Below are 20822 nucleotides of genomic sequence, written 5' to 3'. Positions count from 1 at the left end.
CATTGGCTCTCAAGAAAAGGGCATGGAAGCGGGCGGAGCGAAGCAGCCGCTTCCTGTCCCTCCCCGACCTGCGCGTGCTCACTCTCGCTCACGCGGTGCCGCCCCAGCGGCGCGGGGAGAGACGCAGTAAAGCTATTCGCTGACTGCTCGAGAGGAAAGGCGGGACCTTCACGCTGATTGGCAGGGACGCGGGAGGCCGCGGCGGAGGGACCGGACGCAGTGGTCGGGCGAGAACGTGAAGTCTCCGCGGTGCCTGATGGGGTTGTTCCGCGGCCTGGCGCTCTTGCGGCGGGGGCGACCGCTCGTTACTGCTGCCGCCGTCTCTGCCGCCTCATGGCGGCCATCGGGGTTCACCTAGGCTGCACATCAGCCTGTGTGGCCGTCTATAAGGTGAGGGATTCGGGGACCTGGGCTGCGCGTACCCAGTTCTCTGGGTGCGAGGCCAAGTCCTTTGGTCTCCTGCGGGGCTGTGAACGGCGTGTCGCCGGCCTGGGGACGTCGCGCGGAGAGGTGATTCTGTGGGGAAGTTTCGGGGCTGAGAGCTGGGCGGACCCGGCTTCGTCCCCCGCGGCTCCTCAAGAAAGGCCGCTGCGGACCCGGGACCTCGCGGGCGCAGGAGGCCCCGAGGCGGGGCGGACCCGGGACCTCGCGGGCGCTGGAGGCCCCGAGGGGGGGGGCGGGCCCGGGACGTCGAGGGCGCAGGTGGCCCCGAGGGGGGACGGACCCGGGAGCTCGCGGGCGCAGGAGGCCCCGAGAGGGGTTGGACCCGGGACATCGTGGGCGCAGGAGCCCCCGAGCGGGGGCGGACCCGGGACTTTGAGGGCGCAAGAGGCCCCGAGGGGGGCGGACCCGGGACATCGCAGGCGCAGGAGGCCCCGAGCTGGGGCGGACCCGGGACATCGCGGGCGCAGAAGGCCCCGAGGGGGACCTGAACGTGTGGTACCCGGAGGTTTCTGGACGTTGGCCAAGAAAGGGCGGCGTGGCCGCGTTCTGGAACTGGAGGTGTTGATCCCGCGAAGCGTGTGAAGCCAGATGATGGTGTGTGCTCTACTCTGTTGTCCTTTCTGGAAATGAGAGAGCCTGACTAGGAGTTAGGGGCTTCCTGTCATCAATGGGCAGGTGGAAGGAACAATAATGAGGGACAGCCCTGATCCTAGTCTCACGTTTAAATGTCAAATGATTTGTAAGGAAAAGCCAGAGGGATTAATACTGCTTCATCATATGTAGAGAAAGGGAAGAAAGATGCATCTATAGGGAAAGGAAGAGAAGTAGGAAGTTTAACGCAGTAAGGCTTGTTACTGTACATAGATAGGTTGTTATTATGTATGTTCTGTTACCCACTATGCAGAGCAGACTGAAAAAAATGAGGTAGTTCTTCATGGAATTCTGGTCTTAATTAAAATCTGGGAAATTGATAAGGACAATTAAATCTACGTGTTTAAAATAATGATAAAGCCGTTTTTCTCTCCACATATATGTCAGAGTAACGCTGGCCCACCCGTGTCTGAATATATCTAAAGAGACTGTATATTTCATCCCGAAAGAACTAATAGAGTTGCGTATTTTTCTCCAGGATGGCCGGGCTGATGTGGTCGCCAATGATGCAGGGGACAGAGTCACTCCAGCTGTTGTTGCTTACTCAGAAAATGAAGAGGTACTGTTCCCCTCCTTTTTGAACTTTGAAATAAGGAAAAAATGATGCGCGTTGTAATCTACTGCTCTTTTTCAGGTTGTTGGATTGGCAGCAAAACAAAGTAGAATAAGGAATATTTCAAATACAGTAATGAAAGTAAAGCAGATCCTTGGCAGAAGGTATGGAATAAAATAATACTTTTACCCATGGTAATAAAAACGTGTTTATACATTCTAAGTGTAACGTGAAATGAAACTAGAAACGCCAGTGTGTTTTTTCATTGTTTTTTTATGACTGGGTCATTTCACAGAATACTCCAGGAGGCTGTTATCTTCCGATATTATCTTCTGCTGAGTCTTCTCAAGGATGGCATTCACTCAGACATTTGTTTCTTGCTCTCAGATCTGTTAGTATTGATAGATGCCAGCATACATTTAGTTTTGATCATTTGTGTCATCCAGAGGTGGGAACTTGGACTTATCACATTTTTACAGTACTTTTTTAACTGAGGGAACTTGAGAGATTGTGTGCGAATTTGAAGATTTCTTTGCACTGTAGTTGAATTTCGTGGAATCTATTATAATTGGTGAAATATTTATGTAGAAGCTATTGATTTTCTTCCTCAGATCTTTTTGTGACACTTTCTGGGAACTAACTTTAACAGTTGGCTTTCACATTTAAGCATTAGGGAAACAGCTTAATTAATGTCTTAAGAATCAGGTTAATCAACTGTTGTAACTTTAATTAAAAGATTAAAGAGGCTTGCTTCCCCAGACTTCTGTCTCCTCAAATTATAGATTACCATGATAATTAGGGGTTTTCATTTTCAGTGGAGTTGTAGTACTCGATATAGTGTTTTTAAATTTTCAAAGTGCTTTCACATCTTATTTTATTTAATCCTCTCAAATCCCTGTAAGATCGTCAGGCAGGTTTTATCCCTCGCCATTTCTAGATGAGAAGATCAAGGCACACAGAAGTCAGATATCCCTAAATTAGTTAGGGGGTAAACTAGAGAGGACTGCAGTCTAGGACGCCTAACCGTTAGCCCCAGGTTCTTTCCTTTCTACTTCGTCAGTTAAGAATTTAGGTAGAAATTTCCTCGTGTTGATTTTAGGATTTGGGGATCATGGATTAAATTTAAAATTTATTTCTTTTATACATACAGATATTTTTTGCTATCCCTTTGCCTGTGTTTAGTTAAACTGAACTTGATACTCATTTTTTTTCCTTAGGATCTTTATGCATTACGTCAAAACTTGTAGTATTTCAGAGAGAATTCAAATATTCTCTGATGATACATATATTCCCATATCCATTTATCTGTTGACAAAATTTAGTACTGAGCGTATTGGAAATATATTGAGTTGGTATCAAAAATTTTCAAATTATAGACTGAAAAAAAAAGCAGGGAGTTGTAGAAGGTAGATTCACTCGCTGTAAGCAGCCAACAATGTATTTTTTTAAGTAAACTTTTTTTTTTTTGAGATAATGGTAGATTTACATACTGTTACCAAAAAATGATACAGAGAGATGGAATGTATTATTGGATTTACCATTTTCTCCCAATGGTAACATCTTGCAAAACTGTACTACAGTATCACAACCAAGGTACTGGCATTGATATAATCAAGATACAGAGCAGTTCCACAGATCCATCCCCTTGGTAGCCCTGTTGGTTTTTTTGCTGCTATTTTGGGGCAGGTGGTCGAAGTAAAGATGTGGAGGTCTTCTGCCATATTATGCAAGAAGCTTTGTATTAGCAAGGACGACTTCAGCTCGCTTTTCTGGCCCTGGAAGTTACCTTTTAACAAAAGAGTGCAATGGTGACAGTCAGCTGGGTAATACATAGCCACAGCATGCCACTTAGGCCAAGGTTAGTGAGGAATGAGCCCCTTTAGACATGTATTGCTGTGCCATGGTCCTGCTAGGACTTCTCCAGAATGAGCTGCCTCATGGTCCAGGCATTTCTCCGCCTCGGTCTGTCTACTTTAGAAGACAATGGTTATTTTTACAGATACACAGTTGTACCAGGTCTCAGCCTTGGAAGCATTCTGCCCTTTGTGGAGGAGCCAGTCCCCTTGTTACCAAGCCAGTAAGGCCCTTTTTAGCCCTTGATCCATTACCCATCCTGAGTGAACTCCCGAAGTTGGGCTTTCTCAGTGCTGGCGTCCTGCCTCTTTGCAGCCTACTTACAGGTAGCACCGCTTAACTTGCTGCCACAATTATCCTTACCCATCCCTGTAACTTTCATTCCCCTGTGGCCTTCCAGCCAGAAATGCGGTCCTTGGACCTGGCTTCTCAGCAATTAGCCCTGAGAGGGAAGAATCAGCTGGCTCCTGGAGATAGACCTGAGCACACAGAGCCTCCCCACACCTTCAGATCGGCACCTTGCTGCCCAGGAGCCTCCTCCAGCTAGCCTTCCTTCCCAGTCCGCTATGGCCACTTCCAGTAGCAGCGCAGGCATCCGGTGGTCCAGACAGGAGACACGGACGCTTCTCTCCATACTAGGTGAGGCAGAGTATATTCAGCGCCTCCAGACCGTGCATCACAATGCAGACGTCTACCAGGCTGTGTCTAAGCGGATGCAGCAGGAAGGCTTCCGCCGCACCGAGCGTCAGTGCCGCTCCAAGTTCAAAGTCCTGAAGGCATTATATTTAAAGGCCTATGTGGCCCACGCCACAAGTATGGGTGATCCACCACACTGTCCCTTTTATGATACGTTGGATCAGCTTCTCCGCAATCAGATAGTGACTGACGCAGACAACTTAACGGATGAGGCCGCGTGGGCCCAGCACTGTGGTCAGAACTTAGCGGCCCCTGACACCCCAGGGGAAGAGGGAGCCAGCGTTCTGGGAGCAGAAAGGACTCAGGCAGCAGATCACCAGCCCACCTTGAAAACAGTTAAGGAATCAGATGAGGATTGTCAACTGAGGATCAGTGACCAGACGCGAGAAACCAGTGACCTTGAGGACTCCTGGGATGAATCCTCGGGTGCAGGTAACTCCCCAGCGTGTGAAGGATCAGGGTCCCAGAGTCACTTGGTTCTAATCGTTATATGTTTGGATGGTGACCTCGTCAACATCGTCCCTATTTCTGCCCCCTGCCCTCTTTTTTAAATCTAATGGTAAGATAAAGGGCTTCAGGTTTTTAAGAGGTATGACCCTAGGTATGTAAGATATTAGAACTCCTTTAAACCTAGAAGTACTCCTTAGAAGCAAACTAGTTTTGGCATTGTTAATAATGGGGACTTAGGAATTTGTGGCTGTAGAGTAGGTTGGATAGCTATGTGGAAAGGGGCTCAGGAAGGCGAGGGGAGAGGTTTTGGACGTATGATTGCAACAGAACAAAATGTCCAGATAAGGAAGTGACTTCTTCCCCATCCCTTGCGGAAAGAGGCCTTGCTGGGAATACCGTAGCTTTGTCACTGTTCGTCAGCTCTGCTGCTGGCTCCAAGCATTCCCTTGGCAGGAATGTAATCTCTGCAACATTGTTGCTTTGTTTTTCAGGGTGCTCTCAAGGGACCCCCAGCTACAGCAGCTCCCACCACCTTTTCAGAGGTGCAGCTGCTCCCTGTCAGAGCAGCCCCGTGACCAGACTGGGGGTGTCCGGTGAGCCCAGCCCCTGCACCAGCTCCGTCCGAAACACTCCCAGGGTGGCCTCGGCACAGCAGCCTCCGGTCTCCTCCTCCAGAGTTCCTTTGGTTTCTGGTGGGGATGGGCCTTTGACCAGTGAGCCCCCTCCCAGGTGGGCAAGGCGAAGAAGGCGGTCCGTGGCCAGGACTATCGCAGCCGAGTTGGCAGAAAACAGGAGATTGGCACGAGAACTTTCAAAGCGGGAGGAGGAAAAATTGGACCGGCTGATTGCCATCGGCGAGGAGGCCAGCGCTCAGCAGGACGCCGCCAACGAGCTGCGCAGGGATGCGGTGGTCGCCGTCAGACGCTTGGCCACAGCGGTGGAAGAGGCGACCGGCGCTTTCCAGCTGGGGCTTGAAAAGTTGCTTCAGAGGTTAATTTCAAACACCAAAAGTTAGGAGCTGATCACACAAGGGTGTATGTCCTACTCTGGCAGAGGCCCGGGTCCAACGGCTGCCTTCTGGTAGCCTGCCTCCTTTTCCGTGTCCTCAGAAAAAAAAAGAGTAGATGGACCATTAATGTGCAGAAGGGTAGGAATGCTAGAATATTCAAGGGTAGAATACTTGCTTCTCCCAAGCGTCTCCACTAGTTGAAAGGCCTTTCAGAAACATGAGAGGTGGCCTAGTAGACAACGGAAGCGGCCAAGTCCAGAGAGCTAGTTAGCCCTGGCTTCACCACTGATGCGCGACAACTTAGTTTACCTCTCAACACCAGTTTCCTCGGCTGTTAAAAGGGGGCAGCCTGCCTACCTCACAGGGTTGTTGTGAGGATCAGATGGCTTAAATAGATGTGAAAGGGTTTAAAAGTTTAAAAGCACTATACACATGTAAGTTATTAAAGCAGATGACCTTGGCTGAGGTCAGGCTAGGAGAAGGCACAGTAGCTGACAAGATGTAGAATTAGGGCTGTATACCAAGCCCTCATTGCTTGAATCTACTAGTTTAACTTGACTGCTTCCTGGAGTTTACAATCTTCACTTCTTTAAATCTCTCTGTAGCTCATGAGGCTAATAATATAGACACAACACGTATTGGTACCTTTATCTCATATTTTCACTGCTGTGTCTGTGACATACCGACTAGCACACACTCAATAGTCAAACCATCTTTCCCTCCATTTTACTAGTCCTTAGTCTCTTACCACTATGGATATAATTCACAACTGACAGGGAGCCACAATCGTGCGTTTTGGTTCATATTGATAATCTTTGATATAATGAGAAATTGGCTGTCTTATAAAATATTACATGTAAGTAAATTCTTTGCATTCCATATTTTTTAGGTTCCTTGATTATGCATAATTATATATCTTTAGCATTGGTTTGCCATTTGGACCTCGTGGAAACAATTCAGATGATATCAGTTTCCCAAATGCTTTTAGCTAATTTTGTTCTTCTCTGTTAGCCTTTTTTCTGTCTAGTATGTTACAGAAGGCAAGCCCTAGAAAACTTTTCTTTTAGGGAACTTTCCCAAGTCACATTTTCTCACACGTTATAGACAAAAGTTCATCTCATTAATGGCATATGATGGAATAGAACAGCTTTGGGAACAGTTGGGTGGTGTGGATAAGGACGGCCTGCGATAGCTAACTCTTTTTAAGCACCAACCCTCCACAAATCCATCCCCTTTTCCCTCCAAAACACATACACTTCCTAGAGGAGATATGATGGTGTTGAGCCATGCTTCCAATTTACTCTAGAAGGGAAGCCATTACTGGCCATCGTTAACCTAACTTAAAGCTCTTAGCGGTTATTTAGTACTTTCAGAAAGTACAAAAAGGAGACTTAGCACGTAAAGAGCTTTCCTCTAATCAAGAGCCTGGAAAAAAAGTGCAGGCATGTTGGGAGAGGTTTTATTTTCTATTTTGCCAGCTTGGTTGCCTACCTAAATGCTGGAGATAGCAATAGGTGGAGAAATGGTCCAGACCACAGCGGGAACATACAGGGAGCAGGAATAGATGGCAGGTTTCTCTGGGGAATGGGCCATTCTGTAGGAAGCAGCGCGACGTCGAACACACTGGAATCTAGCCAGAACCCCCAGATTCTAATGCTGCCACACTTTGTTACACTGAGCAGATCACTTGCCCTTTTTGTGCCTCGGTTTATCTCTAAAATGAGAGGTTTGTACTAGGTGACGTTTCTCGTACCTTCCAGTTCTAAAAAATTAGATGAATAGCATAACAAAAGGCAAAGTGAAATTCTGATTGCGATATTTTCAGTCAGAGCAGCGTGTTAATGTATGTGAAATCCTGGTAACAATTGTGTTTTAAGGAAGCATTCTATGGCATTAATATTTATGAATGTACTTGTGAACTTCTGTAAGCACCACACCCAGACACAGATTCCGTGCTTTAGAGGAGCATATGTTTAAGGCACGGAAATGGAGATACATAATTTTTTTTTCTCAGTTGTTTTAGGCCCTTACATGGAGGGGTCCATGTCAGTTACAACTGGATAACACTACTGTAGATAGGTAGACTTTCTGGAAAAACAAGGAAGTACTTGAAAGAGTTAGGCCTGTACTATATTAATCTATTAACGGTAGCAAAGTACACAGGCAGGGATTTATTTGAGATAAGAGAGGTGCTAAAGAGCAGAAGTCAAGGTGAACTTGGGAGGTGGTAGTGTGCACATCTAATGGGCAGAGTAACTTTAAGGTTAGGAATAAAACTAAAGGGAAAAATCTTTAAAAACAGAGAAAACGGGCCAAATCTTGTGAAGAGGAGGGAAGTCGTAATAAGGGGAGGCTGTAGAGAAACAGGCCCAGCCGTGACTCCCTGTCAGCCTGCAGGCAGGTCACTTGACCATTCTGTACCTCAGGCCCCTCACCTCTCCAGTGGGAGGCCATCCCTGCTACCTCGCAGGAGCTGTGTGAGGGCCCAGTGGGCAGATGAATGTAAAGACAGACGCTTCCAGACCTGCTGGGCTCTGTACTGGGAGAGTGGGGGGAAGAAGCCCGGTAGTACGTGAGTGCTGGTGAGTGTGGGGCAGGGCCCTTCAGGAGGGAGGAGGAGGAGGAGGAGGAGGATGAAGGCCCTGGTACCATGGTAGGAGTGATGCTCTGCCTGCCTCCTGAAGCCCTCGACGTAAATGGTGCTGTGTATGCCAACCTGCCACCACCCTCTGTCTCTGTTCAGTAACTCAATCCTGGTGTGGACAAATAAAGTTGTCATCTGTACCTGGCTGTGGTCAGTCCACTACTTTCTGGCGCTACCGTGATCATTTGTCGTCACCTCCATTCTCTGCTTTCTGCTTCTCCGCTGGCTAACCTCCAGGGTCTGGCCTCTCTGTGGCCCTCAGAGCTACGTGTGCTTCTGACCTCACCTGAGCGAGGCCCTCTCTGCATGGCAATTGAGAATTTTCCATTTCTAAGAGTTCTATAAATTCCATTAAAATATCCTTTTCTGGCAAGTTATCTTGTCTGAGTGATAGATAGCTATTTGGTGAAATTATCCTGGTTGACTTAAATTCTGTTCTAAAGGAAACAGAACCGCTAAGTGTCATGCCAAAATTACAGTATTGGTAGGAAAAAAAAATTACTGTGGGCACACTTAATCTTTTTTTTCTTACCCTTAAAATATTTTTCCAGGAGCTAGTATAAATATTGGGTTTAGAAAAGGGGCGGGGGCAGGGGAAGGCTAGTGGAAAGAATATTAAACTTTGCGTTAGAGATCTGGATTCCAGCTAGTTGTTCTATTAATTAGCCATGGACTTTGGGCATTTTCCCCTTTTTTATACAGATTAGGGTCCTCAGATGTTCAGTAACCCCTCAGCAATTAGCCAGTGTTAATTTTCACCTGCTCTTACTGAACAGTTAAGACTGGTCTCTGGACAGAATAGCCACTGCCCCTTGCAAGAAGGGTTTAGTGAAAGGGTCTACCTCATCTTCGTTTCTAGATGAAATTAAGCCAAAGATCAGACTCCTATCCCTGCTCATGGCAAAAGTACCTTAGTCATTTAGCATCTCACCGCGAGGCAGTCTAAACCCTAACCTGGTAGAGAAGGCCTGGGATCAAGTACTGACTCTGCCCCTTATAGTGTTGGGAATATCAAGTAAGGTAATATATGTGAAAACATTTTGTAATCTGCATTAATTCGTATTACTATTTCGAGCAACATAACACCCATTGTTTTAATTTTTCCATTGCCATACACAATTGTTTAGTACCTACTTTGTATAGGACGTTATATATCTACCTGTAGTACTCTGCACTTTTACATATATAATATTCATACTTTTGTTTAGTCCTTTCAGGTTTCAGGCATTGATTCATAGTCAGAAACCAAGCAGCAAAGATGGTGTTAGGTATTCTGGTTCGCCGTTAGTTTGTGGTCCTTTTGTCCTTTTTATCTCAGTGGTTGGGTCTTCAGGATCAAAGATACAAGTATATATGACATAAAATCATTGGTATTATGAAAATCATCCCCAAATGTATAACATCTGTTGATAGTAAGATCAGAACAAGGAAGAGCTATTTACTTTGAAATGTGAAGATTAGCACTTTAATAGAATTACTCTAAACGTTGTAAATACTGCATCCATTCAGTCCTACCGTCTAAACCTACCGTAATATTGCAAGATTTTTTTTAATATTAAGCAACTTAATTTTGTTTATATTTTTATATTTGTCAAGTGGTATTGAAGAATATAGTCTTCTTTAAAACTTATATGTCAACAATAGTGATATAAATATTTAACTATGTTTATCTCTATGGACAGCTCTGATGATCCACAGGCTCAGAAATACATCAGGGATAGTAAATGTTTAGTGAGTATGCTTCTATTATTATTTCCCTATTACACAAAGTAATTGCCAATTATGTTGATTTGAAACTGTATTTTTATTAAAATCATTCCTTATTTAACACACTCATAATTTCCTTCATAGGTCATTGAAAAAAATGGGAAATTACGATATGAAATAGATACTGGAGAAGAAAAGAAATTTGTCAGCCCAGAAGATGTTGCCAGACTGATATTTAGCAAAATGAAAGGTATTGAGCAAAAGAAAAGATCTTTTTAAAAACTGACCTTTTTTGATCTGGGGCTAAGCAGGGTGATTGAGCGAATGAGCAGTGAGGAGACCTAAATTATGCTAGACCTGCCCGGGCCACTAACTGGCTATGTGACCTTGGTTAAATGACTTATTTTCCCTGACGTTGGTTTCCCTAGAAGTAATGTAAATGGATGGGGCCAAATTAGCATTTTCAAAACTTCTTAAGATGAAGTGACCAGGCGGTCCAGTGGCTAAGACTCTGCGCTCCCAACGCAGGGGACCGGGTACAATCCCTGGTCAGGGAACTAGATCCCACATGCATGCTGCAACTGAGAGTTCGCATGCCGCAACTAAAGATCCCACATGTGGCAACTAAGACCCAGTGCAGCCAAATAAATAAATATTTTTTTTAAAAAGATGAAGTGGCCAATAAGCTTGGCGAATAGTGAATATCGTATCTCCTTCAAGATTGACAGTGCACTCTCCACGGTAATTTAGGCAGATTAAGTAGGTCTGGTTTTATCTCCACTTCAGGTGAAGGCTTGGAGCTGAGCAGCCTTCTGTGGAGCAACTTGAGGGATTCTGGAGTAGATTACCGACAAGGCTTACTTACTTCAGCTCTGGAATGTGTGATGGATTTGTGGGATGGAAGGCAGCCTTTCAACATGGTAGTTGGTCTGCACATTGGTGCATTAGAAGCTCATTGTCTGAGAACCTGTCTAATTTGGGAGATGGTTGAAACTTGGAAGCCTAAGAGCCAGGCACTTCGGAAAGTACTTAGTTCCATGTCCACGAACTATACCAAAACCACAAAAAAGTAGTGCACAGTTTAAGAGAGCAAGAGAAGATCATTGGGGTGGAGCAGTCAAGTGAATTGGAAAATCCTTATAGTGAGAAGGGCTTTGGCTCAAATTAACAAACCTCAGAGTATCACTTGACATTTTTGTATATCATCAGAATTTATTTTTATATATGTTTTTTTCCCATTTTATTGAGATATCACTGACATACAGCACTGTATAAGGTGTACAGCGTAATGATTTGACTTACGTATATCATGACATGATTACCATAGTACATTTCGTGAACTTTTAAAATATTTTTTTCACGTACAGAAACAGCACATTTTTTCTTGGGCTCAGATGCAAATGATGTAGTTATTACTGTTCCATTTGATTTTGGAGAAAAACAAAAAAATGCTCTTGGGTAAGTATAATATGGGGTTTCTTTTACTTGCTTAGTTAAAGGAAGTAACAGATTTCACAGTATCACTATATAGTGAAAGGTAAAATTGCGTTTGAAAATAACTTACACAATAAAGTTGTATTTGTAAATACATGTATATTTACATATGTAAATCGTGTGGTAAAAAGTTATGGTAATAATCATTAATAGTTCCTTTATTTTATGAAATGTCAAAAGAACATAAAATTAAATGTAACCTTCTTAGCTATTTTGATTGGAAATGTTTTTGATTACCAGGTTAAGTTGATGTTTATGAATCACTTTGCCTTAGTGTCATGTAATTAAGGCTTACGTGGGAATTATATAAAAATAAGCAATTTTAGAAAATATTTGCGATTATTTTTTCACCTTAGATTAACATCGAAACAAAAAGTTGTATTTAGTTTTTATAGGTTGTTATGCAAATGTAATTGGCAAGCACCCAGTCTTTTGCTCTGTGGATAGAGTTCCCTATGGGGCTTTGCTGAACACCTGAGTTGCTTCTGGGGCAGAGAATTGCTTTATTTACTTGCACTTGTGGGGTGTTAAAACTGTGACCCTAAATTAAAGAAGTTGGAAAATGCTAAAATGTATTATAAATATGTCCTAATCTCTTTCTAAAGTTTGTAAGCTTGAGCATTTGGAGAGCTTTCTCTTCCTTACTCAGTACAAGCACGTAATTTTCTTTGGCAAGGAAATAGACTCAACATTATTATTTTAAACAGAAAGTGATCTACGCTTAAAGACTTAGGTCTGTTTCTTATGTTCTGTTATCTTGCTTCTAAAGATCATTACCCTTCATGTTCTACTTGCGAAGTCTTATATGCTATTGCATAAAATCTTTAGCAGAGCATTTCTAAAAATGTAGACTTGAACATGTTGTGATACTAAATGTATTAAAAGTAAATTGTCCACAGGGAAGCAGCGAGAGCTGCTGGGTTCAATGTTTTGCGGTTAATCCACGAACCATCTGCAGCTCTTTTGGCTTACGGAATTGGACAAGACTCCCCCACTGGAAAAAGGTAAAAACCGTATTTGCAGCTTTAAGTTTTTCACTGCAGAAAACATTTTAGATTATAGCAATTATTTCAGTAGAGATTGTTATATAGCACAGTGGTTCCAAGCCTTTATGGATGGAAAGACATCGAAACTCTCACCTAGAGTTTTTCAAATAGATGAGAAAGACGTCCTCAGAGAGCAGAGAAAGGATCTAACAGGCAGGAGGGAAGGTTGAGCTTTTCCGCCCTTCTCTTATCACCTACACTTTGTCCCCTTAGTGGAGGAAGATTTGAAATTTATAAGCCCAGCCAAGTTCCAACTGAAGCTCTAGGGCACTGTTAATTTTACTACCAATTCTAATTATTAAACATGCTTAGAAACAGTGAGGTCTTTTATGTACATTTGTCTTGGCAGGAGATGGGGGAAAAGCCAGTATGGGGATTTAAGACTTCATTTGATAATGAAATAGTAAGACATACTCCTAATTTAATTATAAAACTTGTCTTAATAGATCTGACATATCGTGTAATTTTAGGGAAATCAATTCAGATGTGTTAATTTCCCCTAATTGTGTCATTTCATTCATATCTCACAATTAAACTAATATGTATAAATTACTAGGAGATTTTTTTTTAGGTAAACTAAAATATAGAATATAAATTAGGATATCAGAAATTTTGGATTTTGATACATAGGAAATTAACTCCTAGTTTTGCATATGTTTTACTTTTGTAGAACATGTTATTGCTGTAGTAACAAGGATAATATTAACATAAAATTTCTATGTTTAATTCTCTTACAATTCACTTTAATTACAAATCTCTTCTTTATTTACTTTGAAAAGTTAATGTTTTGAACTCCAGTTAGAAGAATACAGTTTTACCAGTACAACTAAATGAAAAAGAGCTTTGACTTAAAATCAGATCTGGTTTCTAGGCTTAAGTCATCACTGAGTGATGACCATGGACAACTTAGTTACTCATGTGAGATTTTCAGTTTCCTGATATGTGATTTACAGTGACTTGTTAGTTTAAGAAGTCGAACCTGGCTTTACAATGCTGTGATTCTCTCATAACTTACTCATGTTATCTTTTTTTTTTTTAGCAACGTTTTGGTATTCAAACTTGGAGGAACATCCTTATCTATCAGTGTCATGGAAGTTAACAGTGGAATATATCGTGTTCTTTCAACAAACACTGATAATAACATTGGAGGTACACATTTCACAGAAACCTTAGCACAGTACCTAGCTTCTGAGTTTCAGAGGTGAGTATAAAGGGACTTGATGATATATTTCGATTGAAGTTTCACTTCAGGTTTAATTTTTTCCTAATTTATTTGAAATTGCCCTTCAAAGGAGGACATGTTTTTTCCAGTGCACTGGATATTTTTGTGTCTAAAGTTCTAAGGTCTGTTCTGGTAAACAGGGGGAAGCAGAGGCCAAGCTGCCCAGTGCAGTGTACTTGGATTTTTCCCTCAGTTCTTCAGTGGTTGCTTTTATGTCTGGATGAAGGAGGGTAAAAGCACTGAGGCCTCACTACCTTCTGAACAGTTTTTACAGGTAGAAGATTATGTTATAGTTACATTCCAGTAAATGAATGTCTTGCAGAGTGTTTATTTTATTACTAATCTACTACCACAAGGAATATTTTAGTTTTGTTGCTGGATGTAATTATTCCATTCAAAATTCTAATTCTGTTTGGCACATCATGAGTCAAATATATAAAGGTTATATTTGGGACATTCCTGCTGTAAAAAGAAGCTGAAATAGCATTTTCATCAGTTTGACTAAACTGGGTAAAAAAAAGTCTTGAAAAAGTGATAATTTCTCATTTCTTTAATAAAGACCTATACTGCTTTTTGTTGTAAAGGTGTTCCAACTCAAGGAGGGGCATTGTTAATTTTACTATGGATTTCAGTTTTAAAACATGTTTAAAAACAGGGCCATCAATATCACCACTTAGCAAGCAGTTTTAACAATTAACTCCCCTTGGAGGTAGAGGAACTGTAATTTTACGTATTTCGTTATGTTTCAAATTTCTCTGAAGAAGCACTTTTGGTTCTTTTTTTTTTAATGCTGGACAGATAATTTTGTGCCATCAAACAATAATCATGCTGCGGTTGTAAGGGGTGAGGTGTGAGACTTGACCCAGTTGCATAAATCTCCTTCAACCTCCTTTTGTCTCATCTGTAAAACGATGACAGCTCCTGTACTTCTTCAAAGCACAGTCCATTATTGTGGTTACAGAATCCAGCAATTCAAAGCGTTGAGTATATTGGTTATTCATTTTTCTTGAGACACTTCTTTAAATTGCAGAGAATTTTCTTCGGATATTTTGGAGATACTAAAATCTGGTATTAATATTGATTCATGAGCTTATAGTTATCCTAATAGGGATTATCCAGATTTTAGTTACAATAAATTCTAAATGACCTAGTAATTTTTAAACTTCAAAGATTGTATTTTTAATTTAGATCCTTCAAACATGATGTGAGAGGAAATGCCCGTGCCATGGTGAAACTGATGAACAGTGCTGACACTGCAAAACATTCTTTGTCAACCTTGGGAAGTGCCAATTGTTTCCTTGACTCATTGTATGAAGGTCAAGATTTTGACTGCAATGTGTCCAGGTAAAACTGCAGTTCAAAAAACTTAAACAAAAAAATTCCAAGTGTATTCACATTTAGGTGTAATTTTCTCACTTTGGGTTTTTCGTTTGCTCATTTGAGGTTTATTAGCCCTCTATAAAAGGAGAGCTTTCCTGTCTTTACTTCTGGGGTCCAACTCTTGTCAGACTAAATAACTGTTCTCAAAGTAATCATGTCAGCTGTGATTGCCCTGTTATTTTACAGCTACAAAGAGCAGTGTGTGAAAAGGGCTTCCTAGATCTTTGAAAGAAAGATGAGAGAAGACTTGAAGTTTGAGATTTGCGAGTTTCTCTTACTGAATAGCAGTCCCACCTGTATAGTCCCTAGTTCTTTGTGGGGCTTGCACATGTATCAGTGGTTGTTTACTATAACTTGATCGTTACCCCTGTGTGGCAGGCTGTATTCTAAGTACTTTCTATGTATTAACTCTCAAATTCTCCTAACAACCCAATGAGGTAAGTACTGTTATTTTCCTTACTTTACACAGGAGGAAGCTGAAACACAGGTTTCATTTCTTGTCCGAGGTTATCCAGCTAGTAAGTGACAGACCTTGGATTCAAACCCAGCTAGTTTTGACTCCAGAGTTCCGTTGCCTATCCCAGTACTTTGAGGATTGATCTCTTTCTTGGTTTTATTTGCTCTGTCATCCATTGGCAACATTGTAAATTTTAATAGCTTTTATGACATTTAGTAAACACAGGTTTAATGTACATAAAATTGTTTTTAATGCTCATATCTTTTACATAACCCAAAACATTGCTTACAAATGATTGCACCTTCACCCAGGAAGTCCAAGGGAGGCCGTTGTCCTATCATCCTATCATTTTGCATTGCATATTACTCACAATAATAATAGCTACCGTTAGCACAATTTAAACCTCCCAACAAGCTAACGGATGACTTGGAAGCATAGTGAAAATGTCCAGAATTACAGTATTATATTATTTTTAGGCTTTTACTGACTCTGGTTAAATTCTCTCTTCATCTGGCCCTTGTAGTTTAGCTTCCTCACTCTCCCTGGGCTTTCCCGAAGACTCCAGGTCAGCACTGCCACCTGTGGCTGTTTAAATTTTTTAATTAATTACAGGTAAATAACATTAAAAATTCGGTTCCTTAGTAGCATTAGCCACAGTTCAAGTGCTCAGTAGTCTCATGTAGCCAGTGGCTCCAGAAAGTTCTCTGGATCTTTTAAGTGAGATTTCAAGCTACAATCTAAAAGATAGAAAGTTGTTAAACTGAATTTAAATCTCTTTTGTGGCAAGAGAGTCTTTATATTAACTTAGTGCTAAGTTTGTCCAAGTACTCAGTATATGTTTGCTTATTAATAAGGAAATAGAAGTAAATAGAATTTATTAAGAAGGAAAAGAAGGAAATAGAATTCATAATTTTATTTGCTAGCATTTAAGCTTCTCAGGTGGTGCAAAAGAACTAAACTTATATGCAGCATAGGCTCAGACTATAAAGAAAAGTAGTGAGAAACAATTTTTTAAAACTTTAACACATAAAAATAGCAAAAATTTCCAAATGATGGTTTGATTTGGATCAATAGATTTATTGTCAGAAATGCCATACACTGAGTATTTATTTTTAGGTGTTTTGAAAGCTTACAAGCAGGCTATGGGTAAGATAATCTTCCACTTGAATTTAATACTAAACATCTTCATACATTTGTAGATGGATAACCTAGACTTTTTCACCCCATGATATTGCACTTCTGGGTGTTTAATATCCTGTTCTGATCATAAACCCATTCTAAAGAGATTCATCACAGTAGGTTTTGGCATTAACCTTCACAAGAAAAAGATGTCTTGTTTGACTTTTTTCTGTGTCTTCTCTTCTCTGTGTATATGTGCATTTGTGTATGTGTGTGTGTACAGAGCAAGATTTGAACTTCTCTGTTCTCCACTTTTTAATAAATGTATAGAAGCAATCAGAGAACTCTTAGAACAAAGTGGATTTACAGCAGATGATATCAACAAGGTAATACTTTTGTATTTTCTTATTTATGTTGGGAGTAATTTTCGATTTGGAATTTAGGAAACAGCCCCTTGGTACTGAAAGAATATTTTTATACATTTAAATATTTTCTTAGCTTATATTAGGAAGTAAGGACATTGATTAAATTTTGATTAATGGCTCTAATGAACTCATAGTTCTGTATGTTCATTTTCTTAGCAAAAAAGACTAATTCCTTTTCAGTATATATATATTTTTTTTAATAAATTTATTTATTTATTTATTTGTGGATGTGTTGGGTCTTAGTTTCTGTGCAAGGGCTTTCTCCAGTTGCGGCGAGCGGGGGCCACTCTTCATCGCGGTGCGCGGGCCTCTCACTGTCGCGGCCTCTCCCGTTGCGGAGCACAGGCTCCAGACGCGCAGGCTCAGTAGTTGTGGCTCACGGGCCTAGCCGCTCCGCGGCATGTGGGATCCTCCCGGACCGGGGCACGAACCCGTGTCCCCTGCATTGGCAGGCGGATTTCCAACCACTGTGCCACAGGGAAGCCCCCAGTATATTTTTTTATATGTAAGCAAAAACGGACAGATATTAGAACATTTGCTATGTGTCAAGCACTGTTTCTAAGCGTTTTACATGTATTAACTTGCTGAATCCTCACCAACAGCTCCATGAAGTAGGTGTTATTATTTATCCCCATTTTATAATTGGAGGCACAGAGGTACAAAGGTATAAGTAACTTCATGGTAATTGTGTGCTTAGTGGTAGAGCTAGGATTTAACTCAGTGTGGTTCCCAAGTCTGCTCTTAACCAAACTGCTTCTCTCTGCTTGCTGAGAAATATTGCATATTTGCTTGCATAAGAAAAGATTTTGAGACTTTCAAAAATATTCCAACTGTTTAATGTTATCTTTTCTCCCAAGATTATTTCTACTCATTTAAAATACATATAAATTTTTTTCATTTTTGTTAATAAAGGAATTTTCATATAAGAAAACTCAGAAAATAGGTAACCAGTGTTTTATTTTATAATAAACTAGTCTAATTTGTATGCACAATTTTGAATTCTATGTTCCTTAAATAATAATATAACCAATTTCTTTCCCATATTACTGTGTAGTCTTCATCAACACAATTTTAAATAGACTCAATATCCTAGAAAAGGAAGAGCACCATAGATTATTTCATTGTTCTGTTTGGACTCCTAGGTCGGGTCTTCCCCTCCGCAGAACAGTGATGCCCATCTTTTCCCATATTTAAGGTTATTCCTTGGGATAGATTCGCATAGTAAAATCATTGGGTCAAAGAGTATAAATAGCTTAAACCTATTTTTACCTTCAGTTACCTTCCAAGAGAGTTGAATTAACTCATACTTTCATCAGCAATATGAGAACAGACATTTTACTGTAACCTTGCTGACACTGAGTTTTATCATTTAAAGATAAATTTTCCATTAAGTAGTTGAAAAAAAGATATATTTTTACTTTATATTTTATTGGCTACTGTAGGATTCTTTTAAAATATTTATTATTAATATTATTAAATAATAAATGTTTAATTTTGTGTTTCCTTATGTGTAAATATTTCATATTCTTTGCCTGTTTGATCAATTAAATCTTAGTATTTTTTAAAATGTATTTGTGTAAATGCTTTATATAATCAGAAAATTAACTGCTGTTTACTATAATCTTCTTTTGAGGCATGCAGTTTACTGTTTAACTTTGGTCTTGTTATGGAGGAGGGTATTTGATACACTGAGGTTTCATTTATTTATCTATTTAAATCTGTTGGTCTGTTACTCTGATTTCTTCAGCTGCTTCTAAGTTTATAAATTCCATCTTTGTTCAGGTGTATTTAATACTATTTTCTTTTTGCTATAGTTTGAAAGTTTTTATATTTTCACTATTTTGCTGTATGCTCTAAGATGGAAATTGCATTTTTTTGTCTTTTGGTGGAGGTTTTCCCTTCAATTTAGTTCAGTAAGTATTTTTTTTGAACACTTATAACATGCCATGCGTTGTGCTAGGTGATTGGGAGGTGTGTGTTAGGTGAAGGTGGCTTATAAAGATTAAGGCGCGTGGAAGAGTGGTACAAGGCAGGGGTGGAAGGGAGTGAGCTTGGAGACAGACCCGCCTGAATCGGAAGGCTCTCAGTGCTGATAGTTCCAGAACAGACAGATCACTTAATTTCCTGAGCCTTACTTGTCTCTTCTTATTAAGGAGGGTGATAATACTTAACTTATAAGTATATAAGTATAACTTACTCTGTAAGGTTGTTATGAGGATTAAATGAAGTATCATGTATGGCACAGGGTGTGGTGTATTGTAGATGATAGTTAATGTGAGTTCTCTTCCTTCATTAACTGGTCATACAGCCCTCACATTAGATACCACAAATGGTACAATCCTCAATTGCTTGACTAGAGGTCAAGTACATTCTTAGGATTAAGAATATTGTTAAAGAGATACTTCTAAAATACAAGCTTTTGAGAACTTAAAAATATAGAGTTGTCTCTGTAGTTTGTTGACCTTGCGGCAGTAACAAACAACCCCCAAGTCTCACTGGTTTTCTACTGTAGACAATTTTTTCTTGCTAGCGTTTCACGGGGGCAGCTGAAGGTGGCCGTAGGTCTACTGCTATGGCTCTTTTCCGTGCTTCTCGTTCTACGACCCAGGCTAAAGGAGCAGCTCTCTGGGACGTGCGGTTCTCACGGTGGAGGGGAAAGCGGAAGAGAGCTGGCGGAACGTGCAGGGCTTTCAAAGCTTCTGCTTAGATACGTCGTACTTCAGTGTATTCACATTCATTTGGCCGAAGCTAGACATGACCAGGCCTGAGTGTGGGCAGGGAAGTCTCCACCTGCACGGAGGGGTTGCAAAGTCAGGGCAGTGGCAGTGGGCGGGGAAGTATAATCCTCTTATGGGGATGGAGGGAGGGCTTCACAGCCATTGACACATTTAATCCTCACAGAGGCATCAGGAGATGGGCACTGCTATCTCCATTTCCAGAGGAGGAAACTAAAAAGTTTCCGAAGAGGTTAAGTGCTTTGCTTAAAGTAGCACTGGCACGCACGTGCCGCCGCTGGGATTGGAGCTCACAGTCTGCCCCCGCAGTCCGTGCTCTTTCTTTACTCTTATGCCCATCGCCTTTCCCATTTTAGTATCGGGCGGTCTAGTCTTAGGAGTATTTGGTTGTTCCCGAAGGAATCCTCTCATCGCTTGCTTGAGAAGGACACGTCTGATCTCTGAGGAGAGGGAGCGTCAGGGTTCCTACTCTTCATTACGTTAGACTTTCCTTTATCCCCCTTGTGTTCAGCACCGTGCTCCCCTCTCGCCCCTGCTGTCCCCAAGCTGGGCCGAAGCCCCGTGTCTGAGGGGGGACGAGGCGCTGCTGGGTCAGGGCCGAGGTCTGGGGGTCTGCTGGCCCCGTGCGCGTGCTGGTGGGGCTGCTCTCCACCCGGTGTCCCGCTTTCACCTCTCGGCTTGGCCCTCGCTTCCTGTGGCCTTTGGTGCTTCGCAGTCCCAAGCCGCTCTGGGTTCTGTGACTCAAACCACCTTGCTTCCCCTTTGGTTATCTCAGGCCATGTCAGCTTTAAGACAGTTACTTCTCTCCCTTTCAGCTTCCAAAATTTGCTGAAATCTCAAGCTCAAGTTCTCTCCTGCATTTATTTTGCCATTTATATCTTCTTAAACTCCCTTATTGTCTACAAGTGGGCTTGTAGAAGGGTACGTAAATATACC

At 41.5% G+C, this 20822-nt stretch overlaps 1 protein-coding gene across 2 annotated transcripts in view; it reads left to right on the top strand.

Annotated features, from left to right (window-relative positions):
- The first annotated feature begins 188 nt into the window (after nucleotides 1-188).
- LOC133081910 (heat shock 70 kDa protein 14) overlaps nucleotides 189-20822 on the top strand; it is a 34127-nt gene continuing 13493 nt past the window's right edge. The window contains exons 1-10 of one of the 2 annotated variants that reach the window (XM_061178232.1): nucleotides 189-390; nucleotides 1574-1654; nucleotides 1730-1812; nucleotides 9984-10032; nucleotides 10153-10258; nucleotides 11376-11466; nucleotides 12402-12506; nucleotides 13588-13749; nucleotides 14959-15114; nucleotides 17010-17112. In XM_061178232.1, coding sequence (XP_061034215.1) covers nucleotides 334-390; nucleotides 1574-1654; nucleotides 1730-1812; nucleotides 9984-10032; nucleotides 10153-10258; nucleotides 11376-11466; nucleotides 12402-12506; nucleotides 13588-13749; nucleotides 14959-15114; nucleotides 17010-17112 — 993 coding nt within the window. In that variant the 5' untranslated portion in view covers nucleotides 189-333. Of the gene's footprint in view, nucleotides 391-1573; nucleotides 1655-1729; nucleotides 1813-3946; nucleotides 4631-5139; nucleotides 5639-9983; nucleotides 10033-10152; nucleotides 10259-11375; nucleotides 11467-12401; nucleotides 12507-13587; nucleotides 13750-14958; nucleotides 15115-17009; nucleotides 17113-20822 lie in introns of those variants that run through there. The other variant, XM_061178228.1, reaches the window with a different exon arrangement.

Source organism: Eubalaena glacialis, chromosome 2, assembly GCF_028564815.1.
Source record: "Eubalaena glacialis isolate mEubGla1 chromosome 2, mEubGla1.1.hap2.+ XY, whole genome shotgun sequence".
NCBI classification, from domain to species: Eukaryota; Metazoa; Chordata; class Mammalia; order Artiodactyla; family Balaenidae; genus Eubalaena; species Eubalaena glacialis.
Note: the sequence above shows the minus strand (reverse complement) of the source record. Positions and strands in the feature narration are given on the sequence as shown.